Source organism: Rhinatrema bivittatum, chromosome 8 (genome assembly GCF_901001135.1).
Source record: "Rhinatrema bivittatum chromosome 8, aRhiBiv1.1, whole genome shotgun sequence".
In the NCBI taxonomy this organism is placed as follows: Eukaryota; Metazoa; Chordata; class Amphibia; order Gymnophiona; family Rhinatrematidae; genus Rhinatrema; species Rhinatrema bivittatum.
The window spans coordinates 90745975-90768587 of record NC_042622.1 but is presented as its reverse complement, the minus strand read 5'-3'; the positions used below and the strand labels follow the sequence as shown (position 1 = coordinate 90768587).

The following is a 22613-nucleotide window of genomic DNA, read 5'->3' as shown; positions in this document are numbered from 1 at the left end:
GATTACCGGCTGCTTCAGTTGCTCGGGGGCCGATGCTGCTGTCGCCGCTATTTTTTCACGCAGCACTTCTCTTTCTTCCCGCGCATCACTTCCTGTTCCGGTTCAAAGGGGGGGGGGCGGGAAGAAGACCAGCCGCGGATGCAACAGCTTTTTTTTTTTTTTTTTTTTGCACCGCTGCCGTTCCCGCTGGGCTTGAACGTGCTGATAGCCCGGCGGCAACGGCAGCAGGGAAGAAAGAGCAGCGGGAGGGACCGGGAGCCACGCGAACCGCTGGGGGAGGTCAGATGGGTCTTTTGGGGCGGGCTGCCGGCAGCGGCTGTTTTATTTTTATCGGGGGGGGGGGGGGGGGGCGGCGGCTCTCTTAATTTTACCGGGGCAGTGCCGCCCCCGGGAAGCTGGCGCCCTAGGCGACCGCCTAGTTCGCCTAGTGCTTCCGCCGGCCCTGCTGCCATGGCATACAAATTTATCCTAATGCATATTGCAGATATATAAAAAATCCAACTAGCTGGGGATCACCCACGATAAGTTGGAGAACCGCTGATGTAGCCCACCCCTTCTCTAGCCAGAATCTTACTCCTAGTCCTCAAGGACTGGAAACAGGTCAGGCGATGAGAAAAAAAATAAGGGGCATAACAGGCCCCAGAATAGCCAGCAGTTTACAACTCTTACAACTCCCCAGAAACCAAAAGGTTGGTGTTTGCTGGGTATCATCCAATAAGGCCACAGGAACCCAAGTCTGGATGTTCAGGCAACAGCCTTGTTAGTATTGAATTTGATAGCTGTTTAGATTACAAAGCTTGATGATAAAATATGGAGAGTTGGGAAAGCCAGGGTGTTAGATGAAGCATGGGATCTTGTAAGCTCATCTGCCAGCATGGTAAACAACTAAAGAGGAAACCAAAAACCCTGTCTTGGGCAAGGAATGATATCCTACAAGTTGTCAAGCTTCTACACCTGGCAGCTGAGCCAGAAGTGTGGAGCAACTGGTCTTTAGAGGGGGTCATTTGCTTTATGGTACACAAAATTACAGCAAGGGTCTGCATCACTAAACTTGTTTCCCCATTGAGACAGAATGGGGGAATAGCTTTAGTGAATTAGACACAAAATGTTTCACTTACAAGGTGGTCTGTAAAGGGAGGTAGAATGGTCTTTTTATTCACAGCATACACAAACAATGAGGACATGGTCAGGACTACACGTGAATATAGACAGAATGCATTAAAAATCCAGTGTTAACTCAAGGCCAGGGTGACAGCTTAAGATCAAATCAATTAGCAACTATATACATAAATAAATACCAAGGCAGTGAAGGAAATTCTGCAGGGATGTTCTGGTAATCTGCTTTGAATGGACATAGGTAGATAGGGTACAACTGGGACACCAAGCCAATAGATAGCTTTCAGACATGTGGAGTTCATTCCCACTACGCCACTGTAGCTCAGGGTACGACTACCCATATACACGCAGAATAAAGTGTGTGTGTGTGTGTGTGTGTGACAGGCCTTTATTTCTGCATGCATGCACACACAAGCCAAACAGTTGTTCCAGGAGAGATGTAGTCTCCTATCCTGACTTAAGGAAGTTAAATAACAACCCTCCTCAGACACTACCAGCTTCATATTCAAAGGGTTTGACCAAATACGTTTTTGAGATCCCAGAGCAAACTTAAGTTATGAATGTTTGTTTCTCCCATCAGGCTAAATTTTGTCCAAGTAACTCATTACCTACATGAAATATAACAGATAAAAAGTAATGCTGGAGATATTCGGGGGCCTCTGTTCTGTACTCCCCCCCAAGGCATAGACATTTCTCTCCTGCATTGCCTTGGGATTACACACAGCTCTTTCCTGTACCTCTCCCTCACTCAAGAGCACACACATTCCTCCTCTGCATCTCCTAGGAGCACACATGTGGCTCTTCTGTTCTCCCCCTAACCCTCCCCCTTACGCCATACTTCCTCTACTCCCTCAGAGGCACACATACCTTCTCCCCTTCATCTTCTTGGGTCACACAAGCCTCTCTTCTGCATGACCTCCCTTCCTCAGGGTACATGTGCTCACCTCTGCCAATCCTCTGCGTGTGTGTTTCTCTCCTGTGTCGCCCTGGCGCACAGATGCCTTTTTCCTCCTCTCCTGCACAGGCAGCCATCTTCCTCCAGGTATGTCTCTCTCCTCCTCCGCCCCCCCCACCCCACCCCAGCCCCATCTTAATCTCTCCTCTCTATGCTGTTTTAAAATTTTGCTGCTTTTCTTGTTTTCAATCTTATTTTCTGGCTTGCGGTAAGATGCCTTGAGTTCCTCAGTAGCAAGGCAATATCATAAATTTGAATGTCATATTATGTTATGTGCTCTCTACCAGCCTTGCATCCCTCTCTCCTGAGTTCCTCCTCGCCCCAGGCAGCCATGGCAAGGTATAAGTGGTAGAGATGTTCATTTTCAGTTTTTATTTTTTTCCTGGGAATTTCAATGTTACAACTAACTAAGGGGGTCATTTATCAAAGTGCTATATGGCGTTTTCACATGTGTTAAGGCGTTTTTGCGTGCAAAATGCACCTTTAAATCACGCAAAAATGCCATAATGCGTGGTGCGATGCAAATTAGGAAAAGGTGAGGAGTTTGGGGTAGGATTTCTGGCCATGTGGGCTGGCTTTGCAATTTGCGAAGCCATATCACACAGCTTTAACGCTGATTTTAAATATGGCTTTATCACACTTTGCGATGTTTTCGCAAATAGCATTTTCAGTATTTTAAGCTGCTAGGAGAGAGAAAGCCTAGCCTACCACCACTGGGGGGGGGGGAGAGAGAGACTAGCTATAAGGCCCTCATACTAGGTAGGTATTTATACCTCTATAGGAGGCCCACCTAGCTACTCGAGGTGAGGTTTAGGTATTAGTGTAGGGGTTCGGGGCCACTTTGACATGCAGAGTGCGACGTACGAACAGAACAGTGCACTCTTGTGAAGATTTGATGACCTTCGGAGTGAGGAAGCTCACCCAAAGATGAGATTTGTGCAATGTTCTCTCAACCTAGCTTGATTTGTGCAATGTTCTCTCAACCTAGCTTGATGTTACCCAGGTAGAGAGTCCATCAAACTAGGTTGAGAGAATATTGCACAAATCTCATCTTTAGGTGAGTTTCCTCACTCCGAAGGTCATCAAATCTTCACAAGAGTGCACTGTTCTGTTCGTACATCGCACTCTGCATGTCAAAGTGGCCCCTAACCCCTACACTAATACCTAAACCTCACCTCGAGTAGCTAGGTGGGCCTCCTATAGAGGTATAAATACCTACCTTCTATGAGGGCCTTATAGCTAGGTGCCCTCTTTCTCTCTCTCCCCCCCCCCCGTGGTTGTAGGTAGAAATTACAATTCAGGCACTTACTGCAAAGTGCGAAAAAGTTATCGCAGTTTGCGGTAATACCTATGTGAAGCACTAAGATAACGCACTTTGCAATAAACAGCCTATTACCATAAAACATGCCCCTTTTCCTATCGCATGTGATATTTAGTGCATTTTGATAAATCCATGCCTAAATAAATAAATCAGCAGCAAAATCATTTTCCTGCTGATTTTTTTTTTTTTTGTTATATGATTGAATTTCCCAGGAAAAATAGCAGCCACTTCTGGGTTGGAGAAACAGAACAGCTTTTCAAGGGAAGGACTGACAGAATATTTTGTGGTAGTTTTATGCTGAACAGTTGCAGAGGAGCAAACAAGGAGGTGCCATGACCTAGAAATATAAAAACAGAGAACATGATGGGAAAAAGGACCAAACGGTCCATCCAGTTTGGCCAGCAAGCTTATGGTAGCATCTGCCGTGCCATACCGGTCACCCCCATACTTAGTATCCCAAACCCTCAAAGTCTGGGCCCTTGTTGGTTGCTGTCTGAGTCCAGTTCCCGATACCTCTTGCCACTGAAGCAGAGAGCAATGTTGGGAGTTGCAGCAAGAGTATCAGGTCAGAGTTGCATAGAGTCAGCGGCATGGGATCAAGGGAAAGCGAAAGCCACACGAACTCTTTATTTTCCACTGAGTTCTGCAAGTGACACAGAACTAAAGAATAGTTTTGGAAAACAGGCCCACAGCTTCGGACTGGCTCTAGAGAGAGAGGATGGGGGCCTGTACCAGACAGCAACCTGGAAAAAGGTAGACGGGAAATAAAATTGTAGTAGAGAGAGGGAGGGGTGGGAAGGATATAGCTAATGAGGAAACTGGCAATCTTAAAGATGTACATATAAGGCTGATGCCAATTATACAGTAAAAGAAAGAGTCTCTCCCTCGCTTCTCTGCCATATTCTGTGTGTCAAATCAGTGCTACTTTTCTACTGCCCCCTCCCCCCCCATAGCACCTACAGTGAGTACAGCTGGGAGCTTTGCTGAAACTACTACAGGGACCCTATGCAAGTTCTATGCAGTGGAAATCATAAGACAGATGGTCAGATAAAGGCATGACTAGTCCATTCTCCTCAAACACACCCCAAAGGATGATTACAAAAATGGAAAATGAGTTTCCAGCAGGAGAAAGTCGCTTTCCACGTCAGATGTGGGTCACAAGACACATGCAGGAAGTCATTCTAAATCAGTTCCCCGTCCACAGTCCCGGTTCCCTGTCCATGTTCTGGCAGGGATCTTGCTGACTCTCTTAGTCTCATCACATAGCGTGTAGATGCCAGTCAGGTACCAAGATACTAAATTGTTAGCTTATAGCACAAGGGTCCTTGCCTGTTCTTTTTCAGTTCTAAACAGTTATTTGGTGTTAAATGGCTTTTTCTAAATTTTGAGACCATGATTCAAGGCCTGCAGGATGGCTCCTTCTGCATTTGCTAATTATCCACAGCTTTGGGACTGGGAATTGCAATGAATTCTGAAGCCCATCCTGCAAACTACTACATTCAGCTACCAGTACTGGGTAAGGAGGAACTCTGGGAATCCAGTGTTACCACTGGGTGGCAACTTTGTCCATTAACTTCACTGCTGGTTCTTTCTCCAGATTCTGGATTGACCTACCATCTCCTAGTGCTGTTGCTTGTGTTCTCCAAGAATAAAAAAAAGGCATTCACCCGCAGCATTGGAAGAATCCGCATAGGAGCTACAAGGAATAAAACAGTTTATCATGTTCAATGTCAGCATTAATAGAGAGTTTCTTTAAAAAAAACTATATGTAGCTTTCTTGTCTCAGGGCAGATTGCTCAGTGTGCAGCAGGCAGGCTGCTCCCATCACTCGTTCTCCAGGGTTCCTGTTAGCTTTTCCTCGTCAGTCTGCTTCTGCTGCTGAAGTCTGGCATAGCTGATAGCATCTCCCCTGCGGAAGGAAGGCAGAGAAGCTGCACTGAGACCAGGCAGTGGCTAAACTTAGATACAGCACAATCTTCCTAGAGAAGAAGCTCACTCTTGTTACCCGCTCCTGACGTGCAAGTGCATGGATGCGGGGAATGTGACACGAGTGCCAAAACTAACCTTTTGACTCCATGTGGAGTGTGTGATTCAACTGGTGCATGACTACTGAGAGCGCTATACTTCCAGTCGTTCCCCCCCCCCCCAGAAAGTTTCAGGAACACAATTTCTGGCTGTGCTTGGATGCGCCGGACTTCTCTGTGGCCCACAGATCAAAGTGACCTTAGAGGGGAGCAGAGGCTCTGGGGTACGCTTGATCGTCTCTGGAAGGCCATTTGATTCTAATGGGGGATGTTCAGATTTTCCAGACCCTGATTTTTGGGCTGCAAGATTCCAAATCTCTACAATCTGGAATGTTTTAGGGAGACTGGGTCACTGCTGTATTTCAGATCTGGGACAGCCTCTCTATTTGAATTGAATTTTTTAGTTATAGGGGAGCCGATATTCAGTGCTACTTAGGTGCATAAATAGAAACTTATATGGTTAAGGGGTGGCTGCTAAATATCCAGCTATGGTCAGCGGTCACCACTTACTTGGATAATACTTATCCGGCTAAGTAGATAACCAGATATCCAATGGGTGGATCGGGGAGGAGCTACTCATCAGTCTAATGTAGTCAGATAAGTGCCGATATTCGAAGCAGAGGGGTAAGTTAGACATGATGAACAGCAGGTCTAAAGTTAGCCGGATAAGAGTTAGCCGGCTAACTTTAATCTTATCCATGTAAGTTTGCCGGATAACTTATCTGGCTTACATAGCCGTTCATCTCTGAATATTAAGGCTTGTGTTTCTAACTTGGATACTTCATTGCTGTTCATTTCTGGGTGCTTGGTATGTTTCCCCCCTCCTCCACTTCCAGCCTGGCCTAGGACTGTTACTGCGATGGCCAAGAGGAACAGACTGCAGCTCCTTTCAAAGCCCCACACAAGGACTTCCTTGCATCAGGAGCTAAGAATGCTACTTCCACAGTATTTCCAGACCCAGCTGGCCTACGGATCAGGAGTCCAGGCCCAGGATCTTAAACCAGATTTGCCAGTGATGCTATTAAGCTAGGACAATCCCTCTTCCAATTCCAGGCACGTCTGGTTTTATACATGTTTCACCCACTGCTGGAAAAGTGGAGGTAGAATATACACAAGTTTCTTTTTATTTTTGATGGTCTTACTTTTTGCCAAGGGCAGACAGTCCATACAGTACTCCTGTCGCAAATGCCAAAGCGTTGCCCAGCAATGTAGGCAGAGTCAAGCTGACAAAAACAGGGAAAATGGCCATCCTAGAGAGAGCAACAAAGAGTAATCACACCAGCGAGAGAGCGATCACACGAGACACCCATCTCAGAACTGCACCACGAGCTGCACCCAGGAAACAAGACTGATGTTACTTATTTCAGAGCTTTCAATATCACCATTTGATATAACACTGTCAGAGAATTTTATAAATGATACAAGAAGACTTAGGACCAGCAAGCAATAGGTCACCTTCAGGAGAAAGAAAATGATCTTGAACAGAGGTCAGCAAAGTGTGGGGAATATCAGGGCTCGGTAACTGAGGTGGCCAAGGTAGTTGTATTCACCTTACATTGGTCAGGGGCACCATGGCATAGCTTGTGGGGAGGGGAGGCCTTTCCCTTCTCAGGTTCTAGTTGGTACCTAATGCATAAGGAAGTCAAGGGCTACATCTTACCCACAGTAGAAGACAGCCTTCTGCCAGGGCTGCAGTTTATCTGCTCTTGAAGCCAACGCATCTGCAAACTCGATAAACTGACAGCAGAAAGGAGCTTCACACATGAAAAGGATGAAGGCATTTAATCTGAAGAAGAAGAGAACAGCAATCACCAGAGCCGCTCCTACTCTCACATTGCTCCCCACTGCAAGGGCTCTTCCTCTGCCCCTGCCTTCCAGAACAGCAGTCAGCAGGGGACAGGAGGGCTGGCAAAGCACTGTTTATTCCTCCGTCTGTCACCGAATGCTCCCCTCCAAGAGGTTGCCTCGATACACCTACGCACATAGTGTGAATTCACATTAAAACTAATCATCCTAGCTCACATCAGGTAAAAGGGGGTGGAGCCAAGCAGACAATACCAACTGGAATGCACAGACACAGTCAATACATGCAAATACAGGTTTGTTCTACCTTTACAGATGTTCTTTTCAATGAGTCTACTGTGGAATGTCTTATGTGCCTGCCTGTTTCCATCTGTTATATTTCAAACCATGAATATATAGAAACTAACTTGCCTAACTTCCATAACTTTGAGATTAAAGCACATAACTTGAAAAAGGACACTGATCCACAGAAAAACATTTTGGAAATTAGTGTTCAGTGTAAACAGCACCTCTGGAAATGTGTATGCCAAGGAGTACACCTTTCCAATCCAATTTGGAATAAAGGTCATGTTTGGATTAAAAGCACGTGCTTTTTGTCTTAGATACAGCCCTTCATTTCTAAAGCCTTTTGCCAGAGTCCCCCTCTTCAGCTCTGTGCTGCACTCAGTGCGATACCTGCAAAGGCTTCTGATGATAATCAGCACAGCAGCCCCCCCTAATGCACTTAGGTTGGTTATGATGGGGGTGTTTTTAAAAATATCAAACACTAATCTTGCCTCAGAACTTCTCTAAAAAGCAGAGTCAATAGTTCAAGGGCAACTTTTAAACTGGACGCTTTTACCTGCAGATTGCATACAATTTTCAAATGGGAAAAGTTCCCTTTGATAACGGAATCAGAAAATGTACGCCTACAGATCTGCACTCATTTGTGCCAGTAGTTTTATGCACGTATATAAGCGCTGATCCCAGCCAAACTCTACCCCCGAGACACCTACCCTATCTGCGGGTAAGAGTACGAGTGCCCTGGCACTACCTATAGATGGAATAGGCAATTTTCTAAGATCCCATTGCCCTTATATTTTCTATTTTCTTTCTTTTACTTGCCAACTGAAATATTCAAGTTTGTTTCTTGCTAGTTCTGCTGTGTCCCAAAAATACTTCATAGCATTTCTTCCTCCACATTGACTGCTCTACTGACAAGAATCCAAGATTCCAGTAAACAGCCATTTCAAAACCGTAAACAGCGCAAGCAAGCACACCTCACATGCTTCATAGTTTTACTTCAATTCCTAAAAAGTATTGATGAAACACAAAAAAACATCATTTATTGTAACAAGAAGAAAAATAAGCTTACATCATCCAGACCCCAGCGGCTATATTCAGTGGGTGTATGGTGACACAGTTCCATAGGCCAGCGATTGCACAAGCTGTAAAACAAACAGACTGAGTGATTATAGGGAATTCAGACACACTCCAAGGGGACAGAAGAGAAGAAGAAACTGCTCTATTCATAAAAACATAAGAAATTGCCATGCTGGGTCAGACCAAGGGCCATCAAACCCAGCATTCTGTTTCCAACAGAGGCCAAACCAGGCCACAAGAACCTGGCAATTACCCAAACACTAAGAAGATCCCATGCTACTGATGCAATTAATAGCAGTGGCTATTCCCTAAGAAAACTTGATTAATAGCAGTTAATGGACTTCTCCTCCTAGAACTTATCCAAACCTTTTTTGAACCCAGCTACACTAACTGCACTAACCACATCCTCTGGCAACAAATTCCAGAGCTTAATTGCGCGTTGAGTGAAAAAGATTTTTCTCCGATTAGTCTTAAAGGTGCTACTTGCTAACTTCATGGAATGTCCCCTAGTCCTTCTATTATACGAAAGTGTAAATAACCAAGAGATTATTCATGGGAGATCAGTGGCCACTTCACAAGTTTGCTATATCAAAACCAACCAAGAAGTTGGGCAGAGTTGATCCTTTTCTAAAGCCAAGGAATGTTTAACTTTGGGGTGACTATAGGCCCTCCCATTGCTTGAGGAAATGGATCTCAGTGATCCCCAAGCCCTGCACTTTAATCTAATCATGTAAATACTACCTTTCCAAACAATCAGTGTACAGCCAATAAAATTACATCAATAACAATTCAACAGAAAATATAAACAAAAGAGAAAACAAAGGAACTTAGAGCATGTGGTCTAAAAAGCAACTAAAAAACAGAAAACCCCAATCAACAGACAACAAACCATGAAATCTTGATTACCTCTCCCCCCAGTACACAGGACCCATTCATCAGAGGATCTTTATTGTCATCCAAAAACTATAAGATCATCTCTGTCCCAAAAAGCATATCTTATTTATTTAAGTGTTTTTTATATACCGCGGCACGTTAACAACATCACCTCGGTTCACAGTGTAACATAACATAGCAACAAGCTTTACAATAAATTTCATATCTAACAGGGAATGGGTTAGTTGGGACATTTTGGAAAATAGGAAGACAGGGAGAGTTAAATATCTGTCTCAGTTAGGCGGAAACAGGCATGTCTTAAGCTTCTTCAAGAATACAACATAGTTAGTTTGAAGCCTAATCGCTCTCGTGAGGCTAGTACAGAAAGCGGGAGCCATGGCAGAGAACATCCTGCTTGAGAACATGCCTTCCAGACTTTAAAGGTAGACATTCCTAATAAAGCCACCTGGGAGGACCGTGATTCACAGCCCAATCTGTGATTGGTTCATGTGGTCCATGTGATTTGTGATGCAACTCCCAACATGGAGTATATCCCAACATCTGGCAACTAGATGACCATGTGTTTCACACAATCAGTGCTGCCAAAAGACATGACATTATCTTTGCTGTTGGTATTCAGGAGTGATCCAATGATCTGGTGGACTGGTAATTAAAAGTACTGATCCACTGAATCACTGTGCCCTTGACAAAGTCACTTTCTTCAACCTGCCCATAAGCAATGCCATAATGGATTTCAGTAAACAGGATTTTCATGTATTAAAAAATGTCATTTCATTTATTAAAATGTATTAATCGCCTAACACAAACAGGCCTAGGCGATGTACAGTAAAAACATACATAATAAAAATATCATACATGTAATCGGCCATAGACTTAACACACAAAAACCTTTAGTTTCACAGAAACTATAATGACCAGTACCTTACTTAAGGTAAACTAAATAACCATTAGTACTATGTCTTTTATAATATGTCTCACACATAGGATTAAGGATTAATCTCACTTAAATCACTCTAAAATACATTAAAGGCACGGTGGAGCAAATACTCTTTCATAGATGTTTACATTTTTTTTATATTGTCTAAGGACTGGAGTTCGAAAGGAATAAGATTCCACTGAGCTGGTGCAGCAATAGAAAATGAGGTCTCTCTAGTGAAAAACAAATGTGCTTACCGCACTGACGATATTTCCAAAAGATTCAACTGAGAAGATCTTAAACTTCTTACAGGTTTATAAATACGCAGCAATGCATTTAACCAATATGAAGAATCTGAGTCTAAAAGTTTGAAAACAATCATGGCAATTTTGAAAACAATACGCTCTGTAACTGGTAACCAACTGAGTTTACACAAGATAGGGGAGATATGTTCAGAGCGTTTTGTATGAGAGATGAGCCATGCGGCCGAATTAAGCAATAATTGAATCGGATGTAGCGTCGCCTTTCGTAGTCCTATATAGAGACTATTACAGTAATCTACAGGAGGGAAAATAATCACTCGTGCTACTGTGAGAAGATCATGATCGAACAGTAAATGCCGTAAACCTGCAATAAGCCGAAGTTTAAAGAAACCAGTTTTAATGAGAGATCTAATCTGTGATTTAAATGAAAATGTCACATCAAGTAATAAACCTATTACGAGTTTGGGTGTATCAAGAGAAAATGGAATATTATCAATACAGATCGAATCAAAGAGGTGTAGAATGAGGATGATGAATAAGGACAATTTTAGTCTTATTAGTATTTAATGACAATTTGTTTTGTTTTAGCCAACGTTTAATAGTATCCATACGCAGATGAAGAGAATCAACTGTTTTCTGCCAGGAATTTTGAACCTTAATATAAAACTGAATATCATCAGCATAAATTTTAAAACCATCAGTAATGATGGCCAACAATTTTGAAATGGGAGCAAGATATAAACTGAATAACATTGCCGACAAGGCAGAGCCTTGCGGCACCCCAGCTTTTAACAATTGGAGCGAAGACGATTGTTGATTAAATCTGAAAGATTGATAGTGACCAGTAAGATAGCTATTAAACCAAGCGAGAACTGTACCAGATATACCACATTTACGGAGACGAAATAAAAGAATCTGATGGTCAACAGAATCAAACGCAGAAGTGATGTCAAGAGAAATCAAGAGAAATTGTTGTCCTCCATCAAGACTATGTTTGATGGAGTCAATCAATGAAATGAGAAGTAGTTCAGTACTTAGGCCATGACGAAATCCAAATTGATGAGGGCTTAAAACTTCCTTGTTCTCAAAATAATCTGTCAATTGCTTTAAAACAATACCTTCTATAACCTTCGTAATGAGAGGGAGTGAAGAGATAGGTCTATAATTTGTTAAGTTGTTAGCATCTAGATTTTGCTTTTTTAATAATGGCTTGACTAAAGCAATTTTCAAAGAGTTGGGCATTTCTCCGGTAGATAGTGAAGTGTTTACTATATGTGTGATAGAAGCTTTCATTAGATCAAATATAGCTCTAAAGGTCACAGTAGAAATATTTAATATAGGACACATAGTGTTATTGAGATGTGAAATTATGTTTGAAATTTCCAAAGAAGAAACTAACTCAAAGTCAGACCAAACAGAAACAAGGGGTCACATCTTTAAAGAGCAAAAAGAGGTTCTCTAACTTCACAGAGAAGTATTTAGCAAACATATCAGCTGAAAGTGTAATAGAGCTAATACTTTTTGCCTTCTGAACTTCAGTTAACTTATGCACTAGATTAAACAGAGCTTTAGGACTATTTCCTAACTCGTTAATTTTTTTCAAATAGTACTCCTTTTTAGCATTAAGCGTATCTGTTTGATATTTTGCTAAGGATATTCTATAAAGAGATGCATTCTCATCAGAGGGATGTTTTGACCATTTACGCTCATTTTTTCTCAAAAGTTGTCGGGACAGAATTAAAGATGGAGTGTTCCAAGGTTGAAATGTTTTCCTATTATATTTGGAGTATGAAAAAGATTTCAAAGGAGCGATATTATTCAAAGTGGTGTTTAAATATGTGGACCATTCTTCAAAATAGTTATTGATGGCAGTAGCTTCTGAAGGATCAGGAATTAAATTAAGGGCTTCTTTAAGTTTACTAATGTCCACATAAGTACAAGAAGAACTGGAAGTACTAATTCCCTCATATACACCCTTTAAGGAGAAACTAATCAGTGAATGGTCAGACCAAGGAACAGACTTCACATCAGGAGTATGAATTAACTGAAAATTTGCACAGTCATTAATGAATACTAGATCAAGAATATTGCCCAAACGATGTGTGGGTATATGAATTACTTGAGACCATCCTAATGAACCTAAAATTTATTTATTTATTTATTTCACATTTTTCTATACCGAGCTTCATGGTTGAATACCATATCAGATCGGTTTACATCGAACGAGGGATAGAAACTTGTAACAAAAAACAGAACAATAAGTTATAATCAGAAAGAGAGCAAGAAAGTTACATTGAACAAGGACTATAAACTTGGAGGTTTTACAGCTTTGGAAGTAAATAGAGTAAAAAGGCCCGAGTAGGGCCATAACTTAAAATCAAAAGTCATAAGATAGTTTAATTGTGGAGGTATTGGATAAGAAGCATCTCACAAAGAAGGCATGGTTCCATGGCTCGTGAGTAGGATGGTAGATTATTGTGTGTCTGAAGGATCCAAGAAGGCTAGTCGGAACAGCCAAGTCTTAAGTTTTTTTTTAAAAGTTAGTAGGCATGATTCCAACCTGAGTTCTGCAGGAAGGCTATTCCAAATGTTTGGACCTGCTAGAGAAAAGGCTCGGACCCTGGTCGAAACTAGGCGAATGGTTTTGGTTGGAGGGGGTTGTAACTCTCCTTTGTGGATTTCTCTAATCGGTCTGTTGGATGTATGGAGTTTGAGGGGAAATTCAAGGTCAAGATGAAAATAGTTATGGATGGACTTGTGTATCAGGGTGAGAGATTTGTGAAGGACTCTGTAGTAGACTGGTAACCAGTGAAGGTTTCGGAGAATTGGTGTAATATGATCTCTTCGGTTGGTACTGGTTAAAATTCTGGCAGCAGCATTCTGTATCATTTGAAGAGGTTTGGTGGTTGAGCTGGGTAGGCCAGTGAGAAGAGCGCTGCAATAATCTATTTTTGAAAATATTAGGGATTGCAGAACAGTTCTAAAGTCGTGGAGATATAGGAGAGGTTTGAGTCTTCTCAACACCTGTAGTCTGTGGAAACAATCTTTGGTAGTCGAATTGATCATAGTCTTTAGATTAAGGCGGTTGTCTAGAATTACTCCCAGATCTCTTACTTGAGTATGGGTGAGTTGGAGACTGTGATGGGTTTGTGGAGGATGGATGTCTGGGTTGGAAGAGATAAATAGTAATTCAGTCTTAGCGGAGTTGAGGACCAAATTTAGATTATTGAGGAGATTGTTTATAGATTGAAGGCAAGTTTTCCAAAGTGAGAGAGCTTTAGTAATGGATTCTGTAATGGGGAGCAGAATCTGAACATCGTCAGCATAGATGTAATGGATGAGATTGAGACTTGTTAACAGATGACAAAGGGGGAGGAGGTAAATATTGAAAAGGGTGGGAGAAAGGGAGGATCCTTGAGGCACGCCAAGAGAAGAATTTGTCGATGGTGATTCTTTGTTGTTGATCCTGACCCTGAAGCTTCTGTTATCAAGGAAGGACTTGAACCAGCTGAAGACTGAGCCAGTTATGCCAATATCAGATAAACGATCCAGGAGGATGGTGTGGTTGACCGTGTCGAAGGCTGCTGAAATGTCTAGAAGGATTAGAAGAAATGAGTGTCCTTTGTCCATTCCCATAATAATATGGCCTGTTAGTGAGATGAGCAGGGTTTCTGTATTGCGTGATTTGCGGAAACCATATTGGGAAGGGGAAAGAATATTGTGTTCTTCTAAGTAATCTGATAGCTGGGTATTGACTACTTTTTCTGTAATTTTGGCTAGGAATGGAAGATTAGAGATTGGACGGAAATTAGCAAGAATGCTAGGGTCTAAATTGTGTTTTTTCAAGAGGGGTTTAAGGGAAGCATTTTTTAGGCTATCTGGGTACAGACCTTGAGTTAGGCAGCAATTTATGATGTTAGTCAGAGGTTTTGAGATTGTGTCTGGGATGAGTAGCAATAATTTGGAGGGTATGTTATCTGTTGGGTGGCTGGATGGTTTCTGCCTTTTTAAAATGGTTTCGATTTCTTTAGTGGAAGTTAATTCAAAGTTGTCGAATTTAGTATCCTTGAGTATGTGGTTGGAGGAGCTTGAATCAGGCGGGTTGGTCTTAGTTGGAAGAAGTGCTATAGTGTTTGAAATTTTCTGCTGAAAGAACAGGGCTAACTCATTTGCCTTGGATTGAGCATGATCATCTGGTATTGATGGAGGAATTGGCTTTGTGATTTGTGATACATATGAAAATAAAGCCTTTGCATCATATTGTAGGTCATGGATTTTATTAGCGTAGTATTGTTTTTTTGATTTTAGGATGGATGATCTGTAAAAATGTAAAGTTCCTTTGTATGATGAAAGATTAGACGGTGAAGGGACTTTGCGCCATCTGTTTTCTTTGTGGCGTAGATCTTGTTTTATCCGTTTGAGTTCGCTGGTGAACCAAGGTTGGTTACCTTTTTTTGCTGGGTTGATTAATTTCGAAGTTGATGGGCAAAGATTGTTTGCTACCCTTTCCGTGATCTTATGCCAGGATAGCACAGCTGAATTGGGGTTAGATGTGTCTAGGTTTGTGAGTTCCTTGGTGAGCTGCTCGCTGAGAATTTCTGAAGCACAAGATTTCCTGAAGTAAATGGTGGAGAGGTGTTGATCAGTGGAAGATTGTATCTTGGTGGATAGGGTTGTAGTTATCAGGAAATGGTCTGACCAGGGAATGGGGGTACATGTAGGATCAATAGAGCAGAGGAAATTAGCATTAATGAAAATAAGATCCAATGTGTGTCCTGCTCTGTGAGTTGGATTGTTGATAATCTGGGTGAATCCCATAGCGTTAAGGGCGGTGAGGAATGCTTCACAATTGGATGAGTGTGGAGAGGCATCAAAGTGTAAGTTAAAATCTCCCAAAATTATGGTAGGAAAATCTGTGTTGATGTGTTTCACGATGGTTTCTATAAGGGGTGAGGAGTCTGCTTCCAGGATTCCTGGGGGAGCGTAGACTAGTAGAATTTGAAAGTGATTCGATTTAAAAAATCCAAGTTCAATTGTAGATTTTAACTTGATAGGATGAAGTGTTAGTCTGAATTCTTTCTTTGTGGCTAGGAGCAGGCCACCCCCTCTTTTTTTGTGTCTGGGGATTGAGAAGAAATCGTATTTGTGATTGGGTAGTTGGTTAATTAGAGCAATGTCTGAGTTTTTTAGCCAAGTTTCTGTAATGGCGCAGATATCAGGGTTACAGTCCAAGAGATAGTCATTGAGGATATGCGTCTTTTTTGTCAGAGATTGTGCATTGACCAGTGTTACTGAGAGCATAGTTAGCCCTAGGAACTGTGTTAGAGGAGTGATCATGATTGGAATGAGAGATCTGGGATTTCTAATTGGTAGTTCTTGCACAGGTGACATGTTGTGAAGGAGACGGTGGTGTCTGATAGGGATGTATTGGTTTTGCATTCCTTCTGGGAGTTATTGAAAGAGAAGCCAGGGAGAAAAAATCTTAGTAGCTCAAGCTGGGAGTAGATGCTGTCTATAATGAGATGGATGAGAGTTAGTTTGGGGGAGAGGAGAGGCTGTAAGAATTCTGAAGTATCAGCAGGAGGCGGGACTGTTTGTTCCTTTTCTTTTTCTTTTTATTGGAAGGCGGAGTGTTGCAAACAGGGCTGCGAAATCCGTTAATGGGAAGCGTTAATTAAGCAGAGGTTTGTCTGTGGTCATTCCGGGGGTAGGGATCGGGGCTCCTTCGGGGCTGCAACTAAGGGGCGAGACAAAGGGGCAGGCCCCTTTGTCGCGCGACGCCCGGCGCGCGACGCCGGGATGAGCGGCAGGGATTTAAATCCCCCGCTTACCTCTGCTGCTGACGTGTCTGTGCTCGCTGGTAGGCTGCTTCTCCTGGGTGGGCGGAGCTGAGGGACGATCGGGTGAGCCGCGTGGCCGTCGCTGGAGCCCCGGTGGTGAGTGCTTTATTTTAAGTTGGGCCTTGCCCCGATGGGCTTCAGCGCCGGCTGCGCAGGCCTGGGCTGCAGTCAATCGCGGCGAAGAGGCAATCGCGGCGGTCGCAGAAGAAGAGGACGCCGGGAGGAGCGGCAGGGATTTAAATCCCCCGCTTACCTCTGCTGCTGACGTGTCTGTGCTCGCTGGTAGGCTGCTTCTCCTGGGTGGGCGGAGCTGAGGGACGATCGGGTGAGCCGCGTGGCCGTCGCTGGAGCCCCGGTGGTGAGTGCTTTATTTTAAGTTGGGCCTTGCCCGATGGGCTTCAGCGCCGGCTGCGCAGGCCTGGGCTGCAGTCAATCGCGGCGAAGAGGCAATCGCGGCGGTCGCAGAAGAAGAGGACGCCGGGAGGAGCGGCAGGGATTTAAATCCCCCGCTTACCTCTGCTGCTGACGTGTCTGTGCTCGCTGGTAGGCTGCTTCTCCTGGGTGGGCGGAGCTGAGGGACGATCGGGTGAGCCGCGTGGCCGTCGCTGGAGCCCCGGTGGTGAGTGCTTTATTTTAAGTTGGGCCTTGCCCCGATGGGCTTCAGCGCCGGCTGCGCAGGCCTGGGCTGCAGTCAATCGCGGCGATTGAATAATTGAATCTGATTATCCTCTGAGATGTGATTAAAAGGTAAATTAAAATCACCTAGTAGAATCATATCCCTGACACACTGGAAAACTGGATACTTCTAAAACAGGTTTTCAGCCCCTGCTGAGGTGGAAGGCTGGCAGCACATTTGTGGTGCCCAAAGTGCATGAGAGCTTCCAGGAGAAGGAAAAATGTTAATCTCTTTCCTTACATTTGGAAAAAATTATTATAACTTAGTAAAGCTGGTATTAATTGAATACAAGACCAGGACTGAAGAGATGAGGTATGCCAGCCTATACTAATGGGGAGCTCTTAAAACAAACAGGCTCTGTGGGAAGGTCTTACTAGCTAAAGGGGCTCGTATACAATAAGCTTTAGCAGTGACCTGGCAGGCTACTCCTCTGAAGGGTGTCTGGCCCTATTAATGGACACTATGCTATTACAGTCAAGTGGGATAAGGCAGAGACGATTGCATGAACAAGACACCTCTTATGTGTGCATGAAAGCAGAAGTGCAATAAGGCAAAAAAATAAGATTATGTTTCAAACTGGCCAAGAGCGAGTAGGGCCTATTTAAAGGGCCAGTGTGCATGTGCACGAGGTGAGTCTCATTAAATTTGTAAAGGTTTCTCTCCATCTGATACCTGGTTGCCTCTCAATTGACAGCCAAAGACACAGTACAACTCACAAATGTAATCGTAGCCCCTGGGGGGAAGGGAGCAGCTGATGTGTTAAAACAACCCAGAGTAGCTTTTCCAAGCAATGCTAAAGCATGGGAAGATGTAGCTCCATTACCAATTGCACACACTTAGCAGGTCTGCACAGAACCCAGTAACTGCAAAAACTCTGGGGAGAATCCGAGGAGTGCAGACATGTTTAAAATACCTGACTGTAGCTACAGATGAGAAAAGGCCAATTTGCAGAATTTATTCATCTTAACTCCGGAAGATTTTACCATAAGCACAAAACAGGAAAAATTCTGTAGTTATTGCTAATCCTGTAACTCTACAGGTGTGTTGCACTTTGTAGACAGCCACTAATCTGACACCTCTCGGCTCTGCAGCTTTACTCAGGGACAGCACAGGAAATATTCAGGATCTGCCAAGGCAGAGGACTTCAGCCTAATCCCAAGAGGGCACTGTCATGTGTCACTTGTTACATAACAGACATCTCTTGCTGATGGTCATATATGCAAAACCAAAACATGTCTTGGGGAAGTCATGAAACAATTTGACCCAAAACTATAACAGAATTACATCACCTGCAGGCAATGAGCCCAGGATAACTGACAGGAAAGACATGTATACTGTGCAATTTAATTAAACCTAGTGTCTTACCTATGTAAGTCTCCCAGAAACACTGAAAAGTCACAAAAATTACAAGATAATGTGACTGCAGCATAACAGATGCAGGTTAAGAGAGCCTAAAGCTGAGAGAGGCTACTGAGTGTTACATCTGTCCCTTGTTCATGATCCATAGAAACCCTGGAATCCTTGTCCATCTTCTACTCACCTAAGGAATTCAGAAAACTGCCCTGCAGATGGACTGTAGAGCACATTAACGCCCAGTCCATGATTAGAATCCTTACTACAGTGGGGCAGTTGAGAGAAGACACTCAGAGATGAGGTATGAAGGCATACTAATCATCTGTACTCCCCCATATTCCATCTGGGAGTTATTTGTCAGTACCCATCATTCAAACCCCTCTATACCCCATCTGGAAATATCTGTGGCTACTCATCATCCTTATTCCATCTGGGAGTATTAAATGGTACTTCTCATTCATTCCCCTTCTTTTCCTGTCCAGTACTTCTCCATACCTTATCTAGAAGTTTCCCCAGTTTTCATCATCCATATCACATTTGAGTTAGGAATATCTCCAGTGCTTATCAAAGCTGCTATTCTATATCCTCTCTGGGAGTATCTGCTGGTATCCATCATCCCTACACTCCTCCTTCAATCCCCATCAGGAAGTTGGGTGTTTTTGTTAAATACTTTAGATTGTAGTTACTATAAAAAGTACAAGATACCCCCAGAGTATGGAGGACTATGGATGACTAGTATCTGTAAATGCTCTCAGAAGGAGGTATGGAGGACTACAGATGATGAACATCGTCAGATTTAATTTAATAATTTATAGACTGCTAAATCATGTCAGCAATGTATCAAAGTGGTGTACAAAAACATAGCAATACACTCAGTGTATCACTGAACAAATACCACCAACATGAGACATACAATACAAAAATACACACCATAAAAACTGTTTTGGGTGATCGTTTGGTCTGGAAAGCAGTTTATAAATGCTGATAAATAAATAATAATAAAAACTACAGAAAAACTTACAACATAATACATACAACTTAAAAATGATTGGCCTTCGATCACATAACCACAGTAATTAATCCGGACGATTCCCTTAATGAGGCTCCATGCCCACAAGGGGGAAATACTGCATCAACAGTAATAATTATAGTAAAAGTCATAATCATTATAGTAGTACTATTAATATTTATCATTGGAATCCTTCAAAACTGATCGGTATGTGTTCCTGTGAGTGGAATACTTCCAGACGAGGTATGGAGGAATACGGATGATGGGAAACGAGCAAGGAGATGGAGAGTACCAGAAGATGCAGATAGCCTCAGAGGTGTTCAGATGATGGCGAGTACCGGAGAGATACCGATAGTGAGTATTCCTGCTAGGACGGTCACTCTGGTTACGCGGGGTACCAGCAGATACTCACACATGCCGCCGAAGATCCCGGCCGTCCGGCATAGCCAGCGGTACCACCAGGTGACTCGGGCCTCCGACGCCTTGGCTGCCCCCACCTCGCTCTCCGGTGCGCTCATCACGAGCCCCACCGCCACCGCCGCTCTCACCCGCACCGGCTCTCTGTGGCGCACGGCATGCCGGGAACCTCCGCCGGCCAACGTCACAGGGGGGGGGGTGCACCCTGTTGGGCGGAGCTCGGGATGTAAATATGCCCAGCGCACAGCACTGTGGGAGCAGCAGAGCGAAGCCTCAGCGTGAGGCCTTTGTTCGCCGCCTGCACTGTAGAGGGAGTGATTTTGGCCCGGAGGCCTCCTGGTTTGTAACAATTTCTGCCTTTTAAATCAGGTGAAAGCTTGAGCATGGACAGAGCTGCTTCGTCGCGAAAGAGCGGTCACCCTGTCCGAGAAAAGTGCATGAAAATGGGCTTACAGCCAGGGCGCTGTGCTCGCTATCTCGCCTGGCTTCATTTATTCCCTTCTACTACCAGCTCAGTCGCACCAGCACTGCCATCAAGATGATAATGGGGAAGGGGCCAAAGATGGCTGGGAAGGCGGGAGAGAATACATGAACTGGCCAGTTTCCCAAGGTAGCACTGAAACTTGAAGTGGTTGACCACGTTAGGGCCCTAACGAGAGAGAAAGAGATGGGGACCTTTAAATTCGGGGCGAGGTGCCGGGGGGCAGCTTAAGATCACCAAGTACGAACAGCACAGTAGATACCTATGAAGATTGGGCGTCATTTGGAGTGCAGAGTTGAAAGAAAAGTAGATTTGTGCACTGTATATGTGATGGTGAATCTTAAGTTGCCCCCCTTTAAATTCCCACCCCGAATTTAAAGGTCCCCCCTCTCTCCCCCGCCTCCCATTTATAGCTAAATGATGAATCTAGGCCTAAATTTGTACCTGAGGCTATGAAGGGTGAAATGACTTGCCCTTTCCCAAACTTCTAACCAGTGTGACCTCATTTTCACACTTGAAAATTCATGACTCCAAAAAATGACCAAAACAAATTAGCAAGGGTGTTGTACTCTCCAACCAGTACTCCACTCACTCACTACACTCCAGCTGATACCCTCGCTTAATCTCCATCCTCTCTCTAGTTGATCCTCTCCTTAACCTTCACCCACTTTAGACGACCTCCTCTATTAAGTTCCTCCCTTCTGGAAGAGTTTGATGAACTGTTTATCGTATTTTATGTTTTACTACATGTTTTATTATTTATTTATTTATTTATTTATTTGTTTTTATATACCGCCGCTCATCAGAGATATCACGTCGGTGTACATAGAACAAAATCCGCAATTACGTTTTACATAAAACAGTAAGAAAACAACTGAGAAAACTTTACATTAAAAACGGTTAAATGCATTAACAAAAAACAATTTATAAAATATAAATAGATATATAATGATAATATTATATGGAGTAGTTATAATATTACAATTTATAAAAGAGTCAAGGGAGAGTAAAGGGGGGGCAAAGGAAGGAGAGGGTATACTTTTTTATATCACTTTAGTATGGAAAACCATATACGTGGTGTATAAAACTTGTAAATACTTGTAAAAACTTGTTACAATCTGCTAATTTCTCTGTTCTCCATTTACTCCTTCTCTCACTATGTGCAATATCTGTGACTTGACATTAACTTGACTTTGGATTAGGCCTTTAACAAGTTAATGGCATATTTTCTCTCCTGCTTCGAGGTTGAAATAGAATATGCATTGGTTATTATAGTTAAAGGAGTTATAGTATGTACTCCTGAAACCCGTTATTTATGTAAAGCCTGTGGCTGTTATTTGTTTACTTTCTGTATAACTTGTTATATGTAAAGCCTGTTGCTAATTTATTGTTTACTGTAAACCGAGGTGATGTATAACTATACGTACCGTGGTATATAAGAATCTCTAAGAAATAAATAAAATACACCCTATTTCAGTCTTTGCTTCTCCAGCAGATACCCTCTTCCAGCTCCTCTCACCTCCCTAGCCTACTTTCTCACTCACCCTTCAGCCCTTTTCATATCCCCCAGCTGGTCCTCTCACCCCAAGCACTTATAATAACCAGCTGATCCTGTGTCATCCCATTCCTCTCGCCCCATCCCCCCAATCCTTCTCTTCCGTCTCCCTCCCTAGCTGATTTCCTCTCACTCTCCAGCTCTCTTCCAACCCCCAATCCTTCTTCTTTCATTCTCCCTCTCATGCCCTCCACAGCCGATCCCTCCAAACAGCCAAGGTCAGCAGCAACATTTTTCTTTGGGCCCCAGGCCAAAGGTGGATGACAACTGGTAAAAAAGAGAGGGCAGGCTGATGAAAGAGACAACATTTTTCTCTTCAGTAGGTTTAGTGGTGGGTGAGAAGAGAGGAGCAGTGGCACACTCAGCCCTCCTCTCAGGGCTGGTCCTAAGCCCAACAGTGATCTGCAAGTGGCAGCAGCATCAGTAATGAAAGTCAGCATGGGATCCATAAGCCAGCCCAAGCTCACAAGCCTTGCAGTGGCCTCAATCATCCTCCTGTGGGGCTTCCTGTTACCACAGAAATTCATGCAAGGGCAGTGCCACTGCCTGGCCTGTGCTGACCTAATGCTGTTGGTTCCTAAAAACTGCTGCCATCTGAGGCCCTTGTGATCCCAGCTGAAGGTTTAGT

The 22613-nt window shown here is 43.4% G+C and overlaps 1 protein-coding gene across 1 annotated transcript; it reads right to left on the bottom strand.

Moving 5' to 3' along the window:
• Positions 1 to 3561: 3561 nt before the first annotated feature.
• Positions 3562 to 20126, bottom strand: CACFD1 (calcium channel flower domain containing 1). Its single transcript, XM_029613067.1, has 5 exons — positions 19945 to 20126; positions 8574 to 8646; positions 7077 to 7202; positions 6559 to 6666; positions 3562 to 5301 (listed from the first exon to the last, which is right to left on the bottom strand). The coding sequence occupies exons 1-5, from the start codon at positions 20048 to 20050 to the stop codon at positions 5217 to 5219; spliced, it is 498 nt and encodes a 165-aa protein (XP_029468927.1). The 5' UTR covers positions 20051 to 20126; the 3' UTR covers positions 3562 to 5216.
• Between the last annotated feature and the right edge of the window lie 2487 nt (positions 20127 to 22613).

Excerpts from the sequence above, each read along its gene's own strand:
- CACFD1 (XM_029613067.1), bottom strand. The coding sequence starts at position 20,050 with ATGAGCGCACCGGAGAGCGAGGTGGGGGCAGCCAAGGCGTCGGAGGCC. Across the intron at positions 8,647-19,944 it reads CGGGATCTTCGGCGGCATGT|CTTGTGCAATCGCTGGCCTA; the intron begins GTGAGTATCTGC and ends TTTGTTTTACAG. Across the intron at positions 6,667-7,076 it reads AAGGCTGTCTTCTACTGTGG|GATGGCCATTTTCCCTGTTT; the intron begins GTAAGATGTAGC and ends TGCTCTCTCTAG.